Genomic DNA, 7,164 nt, shown 5'->3' with positions numbered 1-7,164 from the left:
GGAGGGACGAAGGGAGGAAAGAAGGAACAGTCAAAAGAGAGACGCATAAGAGAGATTATTAGTGACAAAGTTGATGCTGCTAGTGAAACCAAAAATATTAACACAGGTGGAAAAAAATCTGTTCTCTATGTATTGTGTCATTGCGCCTCTGTCTCTTCATCTCCATAGTAACAGCTGGTTAATACCTGCCCTTCAAAGGTATTATTTATAGACACAGTTAGCATTAGAAAAACTACCTTCAGGTTTGGTAAATGACAATGTGTTTGCTAAATAACACATTTGCATTTTCTCCTCCCTGTATTTTGCACACTGGTGTTAAAACTCCTCATATGACATTCATTACGGCAAACTACTAATACTAAATGAACAGCGCGTATTATTCTGCACATTTAAAAAGACGCAAACCTCAGTGCGCTGCGTTAGTAGTTGCACATTTTTTGCAGGCAATGTCAAGTTTGCACACGTTGTAACCAGGAGGGGAAGTAACTTAGAGCTGCATTCTATCAAAAGGCCACCAGGGGGCGACCGTCTCTATACAAGTCAATGGAGAATTCACCAACTTCTCACTTGATTTCTAACCTCAGTAAACGTTTTCAAAATGTGTTTATGGTCTCAATCGCTAGTTTAAAGCCTTCTTCAATGCAGTATGATGTTCATTTGGGACATTTTGGCCTCCCTGATTTTATATTTGACGATAAAGCAGGGTATGCATTAGGGCGTGGCTACGTCCTGATTGACAGGTTGATTGACCAATGTCCTCGAGATCCAGCCCTCGCAACCATAGCAACCTCCCCGCTCCGCCCATGGCCCCGTCTCATGCCCATATAAGTAGAATCCGTGTTTTTATTTTTCCCAGCATGCACCTGAAATTTTCAAGATGGCGCTGCCTAGATTCAAAACTATTGGCTTCCGAGCAGCAGTCCACAAACCAATGGGTGACGTCACGGATGTTACGTCCATTTCTTTTATACAGTCTATGGTTTTTACACACGCAAACCTTTAGTAAATCAGGCCCTCATCTTCTAAATATTTTGTGAAAGCACCGATAGTCATCCCTAGATAAGATAGATATCATGATATTTGATTCTGCCCATATCGCCCAGCCCTATCTGGGAAAAACAAAAATAATAAATGAAGGAAAATTCAGACGAGGTAGGTTGAAGGAAAGTTGATTTTAACAAAAAAAACCCCCAAAAAACCACTTCATTATAAAGTTAACAAGTATGTGTTGAACATTAGCGGTCGATGCTAGCTGGATGTTACAGGATCAGATTTCTAAAGAAGCACCAGAGAGACGCTTCAACCAGCTGAGACGTTGAAGCTACACAGTGTTTATCTCCACAGTCTGAGCCACAGAGCAGAGTCCGTTCCCTTCCTCCTGTAAGATCAGCAGCTCTCCTACAGCCTGCTGCCCGTGGACCACAATGCACTGCTCCGCTCCCTCCGATATCACCACCTCCACCAGCTCCTGCCCGGCACCCGCAGGCAGCGAGCCCCCCGAGGTGAGGAGCAGAGGGCCGGAGTTAGACGCAGGTAGACTGTCTGTGCGGACGTAGACGACGGTGTGCTGTATGTCACCTGCAGCCTCGCCGTCTCCTCCTCTTCCTCCTCCTCCTCCTCCTCCTGTAGCCGCCTCCTTTTCCTCCCCTTTTCCTCGTCTTCTTCTCCGTTTCATTTCACCCGCCTCCTTCTCTCCCACACTTTGGGAGAGCGAGGTTTTCTTGGGTCGGCCTCTGACTGGTTTCGGGTGACGGGAGCTCAAAGCCGCTAACTCTTGCACGGCTTCTTTCGTCTCCTCGCTGCCGTCTCCTCCCTCCGCCTCCGCCTCTTTCTGAGCGTCTTCCCCCGTCCTGTGTTGCGCCTGGTGCCTCAGCAGACTTTGTCTCAGAGTGTAGGAGGCGCCGCAGTGGCAGCTGTGTGGTTTCTCCATCAAGTGAGAAGACTTTATGTGTCTCCTCAGCTTCGTGGCCACAGTGTAACCTAAAAGAAAAAGAAAAGAAATAATAAGATTCAGAGAAGTTGTTTTTTTGTGTCCATGTGGTTTAGTTTAAATTTAAAGGGTTAAAATGTGAAAATAATCGTATGAATAACTTGCACACATCCTTTTTTGTGGACCCAGCATCAAATTTCTGCTTTTAATCCATTTAGAGAGAATATATTAGAGGATTATGGTAAAAATGTCTGAGTGGTGTAACCATAAAAACTCCATGGTTACCAGATTAAATGTAATATTTAGAACAATAGTATTCCATTAGCTTTATTTAATATAAAAGTTATAATGTAAGATCATGCCAAACTAGTTGACATGCTGTTTTATTGACTATTTACTGTTTTTAACCTTCCTGTCGTCCTCCTGGGTCAAATTGAGCCAGTCTGTTTTGATTGTTCCTTTTTTCCTCCCTTCCTTCTTTCCTTTCCTCCTTCCTTCCTCCCTTCCTTCTCCCTCCCTTCCTTCTTCTTCCCTCCCTTCCTCCCTCCTTTCCTTCCTTCCTTCTTTCCTCCCTCCTCCCTTCTTTTCCTTTCCTTCCTTCCTTCCCTCCTCCCTTCCTTCTTCCTCCCTCCTTTACTTCTTTCCTCTCTCCTTCCTTCCTTCCTTCCTTCCTCACTTCTTTCCTCCCTCCCTCCTTTCCTTCTTTCCTCCCTCACTCCCTCTCTCCTTCCTCCCTTCCTTCATTCTTTCCTTACCTTTCCTTTCCTTTCCCCCCTTCCTTCCTTCCTCCCTCCTTTCCTTCCTTCCTTCTCCCTCCCACCCTCTCTTCCTCCCTCCCTCTCTTCCATCCTTCCTTCCTCTCTTGATTCAAGGACAACAGGAGGGTTAAAAAAAAAGGTCTCCAGCAGGAAGAGTAAAAAAACTAAGTTAAAAGAAAGAGAGAAGTTAAGTCCTGGTATTACTTGGCTCATCACTTGTGGAATAAATGACTGTTTTGTCCTATTTCCAGAGATGTCTGGGTAGCGATGTTGCTGTAGTTAATTTATTTCTCCAGAAGACGAATCTTTAACCTTTACATACTGTTTATATTCTGACCCTTCCTTCACATTATCCACTTATAATTAATGTTCTCTAAGCCAAAAAATGTAATTTTCATTCATAAATACCTCATCAGTCATTAATTAATACGGCAAATAACCTTTTCTGAAGCTTTCAGAGAGCAGGAAAAAAAGTGGATTTTTAAGGTGGTATTCTTTTTATTTATTTAAGGAGGTAAAACATTCACAATCTATTTTATAGTCTCATGATTTCAATTAACTTTCTGAATGGTATTCTGAGTATTTCTGGCAGCAGGATGATATGTGTGTGTGTGTGTGTGTGTGTGTGTGTGTGTGTGTGTGTATGTGTGTGTGTGTGTATGTGTGTGTGTGTGTGTGTGTGTATGTGTGTGTGGTTAAGTTTAAATAAACTACAGCATGTGTGTATGCGTGTGTGTGTGTGTGTGTGTGTGTGTGTGTATGTGTGTGTGTATGTGTGTGTGGTTAAGTTTAAATAAACTACAGCATGTGTGTATGTGTGTGTGTATGTGTGTGTGTGTGTGTGTATCTCTGTGTGTGTGTGTGTGGTTAACTTTAAATAAACTACAGTGTGTGTGTGTGTGTGTGTGTGTGTGTGTGTATGTGTGTGTGTGTATGTGTGTGGTTAACTTTAAATAAACTACAGTGTGTGTGTGTGTGTGTGTGTGTGTGTGTGTGTGTGTGTGTGTGTGTGGTTAACTTTAAATAAACTACAGTGTGTGTGTATGTGTGTGTGTGTGTGTGTGTGTGTGTGTGTGTGTGTGGTTAAGTTTAAATAAACTACAGTATGTGTGTGTGTGTGTGTGTGTGTGTGTGTGTGTTCATGGTAATAAAGGAGCACGTCACCCAGTGCAGCGGTGTGCCTCATTGACTTTAATAGTTTTTGGACGGCAGCTGAGCTCTGCAGCAAAGAGGAATAAAATATATTTGACTTTGATACACACACACACACACACACACACACACACACACACACACACACACACACACACACACACACACACACACACACACACACACACACAACTTAGTAGATCAATTTCTTAGCTTTGGGATTTTTCTAACTGCAAGAAAAAAATTGAATATTGGAAGAAGGTAACTTTTAAGTGAAATTGCATGTAGAGCACTGGAAGGAAGGAGAGGATAGAGGGAGGAAGGGAAGGAAGGAAGGAAGGAGGAAAGGAAGGAAAGAAGGAAGGAAGGAGGAAAGGAAAGAAGGAAGGGAGGAAGAGGGAAGGAAAGGAGGAAGAAACGGAGGAAGAAGGAAGGAAGGAAAGGAGAGAGGGAGCAAGGGAAGGAAGGAAGGAGGGAGGAAGGAAGGGAGGGAGAAGGAAGGGAGGAAGAATGAAGGAAGGACAGGAGAGAGGGAGGAAGAAGGAAGGAAAGGAAACTGCAAGAAAAATATAGAATATTGGAAAAAGGTGATTTTTAAGTGAAATGTGTCAAACATGCGGCCCGTGGGCCAGAACCGGCCCGCCGAGGGGTCCAATCCGGCCCGCTTTCCTTCCTGTCATCTTTTCCGTCCATCTTTCCATCCACCCTTACTTCCTTCCATCTGTCCTTTCTTTTTTCTTTCTTTCTTTCATCTACCTTTCACACCTTCCTTCCAGCCTTCTATCTTTCTTTCACTCCTTCCTTCCTTCCATCTTTCTTTCCTGTCTTCTCCTCCTTCCCTCCTTCCTTCCATCTTTCCTTCCTTTCCTGTCTTCTCCTCCTTCCCTCCTTCCTTCCATCTTTCCTTCCTTCCTTTCTTTCCTGTCTTCTCCTCCTTCCCTCCTTCCTTCCATCTTTCCTTCCCTCCTTCCTTCCATCTTTCCTTCCTTCCTTTCCTGTCTTCTCCTCCTTCCCTCCTTCCTTCCATCTTTCCTTCCTTCCTTCCTTTCTTTCCTGTCTTCTCCTCCTTCCCTCCTTCCTTCCATCTTTCCTTCCCTCCTTCCTTCCATCTTTCCTTCCTTCCTTCCTTTCCTGTCTTCTCCTCTTTTCCTCCTTCCTTCCATCTTTCTTTCCTTCCTGTCTTCCCTTCCCTCCTTTCTTTCCTCCTTCCTTCCTTCCTTTCTTTCCTGTCTTCTCCTCCTTCCCTCCTTCCTTCCATCTTTCTTTCCTTCCTGTCTTCCCTTCCCTCCTTCCTTTCCTCCTTCCTTCCTTCCTTTCTTTCCTGTCTTCTCCTCCTTCCCTCCTTCCTTCCATCTTTCTTTCCTTCCTGTCTTCCCTTCCCTCCTTCCTTCCTTCCTTCCTTTCCTGTCTTCTCCTCCTTCCTTCCATCTTTCTTTGCTTCCTTCCTTTCCTGTCTTCTCCTCCTTCCTTCCATCTTTCTTTCCTTCCTTTCCTGTCTTATCCTCCTTCCCTCCTTCCTTTCATCTTTCTTTCTTTCCTGCCTTCCTTCCTTCCTTTCCTGTCTTCTCCTCCTTCCCTCCTTCCTTCCATCTTTCCTTCCTTCCTTCCTTCCTTTCCTGTCTTCTCCTCTTTTCCTCCTTCCTTCCATCTTTCTTTCCTTCCTTCCTTTCCTGTCTTCTCCTCCTTCCCTCCTTCCTTCCATCTTTCTTTCCTTCCTTCCTTTCCTGTCTTATCCTCCTTACTTCCTTATTCCATCTTTCTTTCCTTCTTCCTTCCCTCCTTCCTTCCTTTCTTTCCTGTCTTCTCCTCCTTCCCTCCTTTCTTTCCTGTCTTCCCTTCCTTCCTTCCCTCCTTCCTTTCCTTTATTTTAATGATCCGGCCCACATCAGATCAAATTGGGCTGTATGTGGCCCTTGAATGAAGATGAGTTTGACTCCTCTGATGTCAAGCACTTTGAAATATATATAAATAATAAAAGAAAAACTGCAACTACAACTGTGAGTCATTCAAGTCCCAAAATAACTACATCCACTCCTTTAAATTAATTTGACAAGAACACACCATCTGTGCAGAGCCAGCCAGTCACGAGGGCTTAAAACACCAACGCTTGTCACTATATCGACTTCATCAATAATTCAAACCGCTGAACTTGAACTCTGCACTTTTTGCTGTCTAACGCTCCATAAAAAGTAACATGTGGACGACCTTGTAATCAGCAGTCGTGCGCTTTCCAATCAAGTATGCAGGACAGAACATCTGCGGCCCGCTGAGTGAGATAAACGAGGTTGGTTGGAGGGGAATTGGCCGGTGTGTGTGTGCTTCATGCTCCACTGGCTTTTTTTTTTTTTCTTCCACTTTTTATCTCCACAGTTTTATACTGCTTTTATAAAGATGTATTTTTCACTCTGAAATGCTCGTTTAATTCTTGGACAAAATATCAAAAATAGAGAATCAAAGAAAAGAAAAATAGAGTAAAATATAGTTTAAATATTTGTTTAATTACTATTTCAGTATTACCTGGATATGAAGAGCATGTTGGCTTGTTTGAGTGGTGATGTGAGGTTTTATTGTTTCCTTTACCTGCAGATAGTCCCTGATATAAATATAAATACATTTGAATTAAAAAAAATAAAAATTCAATTACCTTACAATGTGTGTGGAGAAGCCAATAACGTAATTATGACCCATGACGTAATAAATTTGCACGTCTTTTAATGTAATAAACCAATAACGTAATAAGTTATTAAGGGAAGGAAAGAACGAGGGAGGAAAGAAGGAAGGGAGGAAAGAAAGGAAGGGAAGGAAGGAAGGAAAGAAGGAGGGAAGAAAGAAGGAAAGAAGGCAGGGAGGAAGGAAAGGGAGGACAGAAGGAAGGAAGGAAGGAAGGAAGGAAGGAAGGAAGGAAAGAGAGAGAGAAGGAGGGAGGGAGGGAGGAAAGAAAGAGAGAAAAGGAGAGAGGGAGGAAGGGAGGAAAGAAGGAAGGGAAGGTAAGAAGGAGGGAGGAAAGAAGGAAGGGAGGAAGGAAGGAAGGAAGGGAGGAAGGAACAAAAGAGAGAGAGAAGGTGGGAGGAAAGAAGGCAGGGAGGAAGGAAAGGAAGGGAAGGAGGGAAGGAAAGAAGGAGGGAGGAAAGAAGGAAGGGAGGAAGGAAGGAAAGAAAGAGAGAAAAGGAGAGAGGGAGGAAGGGAGGAAAGAAGGCAGGGAGGAAGGGAAGGAAAGAAGGAAGGGAAGGAGGAAGGAAGGGAGGAAAGAAGGAAGGGAGGAAGGGAGGAAGGAAGGAAAGGAAAGAAAGAGAGAGAGAGAAGGAGGGAGGGAGGGAGGAAAGA

At 43.8% G+C, this 7,164-nt stretch overlaps 1 protein-coding gene across 1 annotated transcript in view; it reads right to left on the bottom strand.

Moving 5' to 3' along the window:
* Positions 1-1,202: 1,202 nt before the first annotated feature.
* Positions 1,203-7,164, bottom strand: part of LOC128364150 (zinc finger protein 408-like) — a 31,433-nt gene continuing 25,471 nt past the window's right edge. Inside the window, exon 10 of the mRNA XM_053324722.1 lies at positions 1,203-1,980. Within this exon, the coding sequence (XP_053180697.1) occupies positions 1,322-1,980 (659 nt within the window). The 3' untranslated portion in view covers positions 1,203-1,321. The remainder of the gene's footprint in view (positions 1,981-7,164) is intronic.

Source organism: Scomber japonicus, chromosome 1 (assembly GCF_027409825.1).
Source record: "Scomber japonicus isolate fScoJap1 chromosome 1, fScoJap1.pri, whole genome shotgun sequence".
In the NCBI taxonomy this organism is placed as follows: Eukaryota; Metazoa; Chordata; class Actinopteri; order Scombriformes; family Scombridae; genus Scomber; species Scomber japonicus.
Note: the sequence above shows the minus strand (reverse complement) of the source record. Positions and strands in the feature narration are given on the sequence as shown.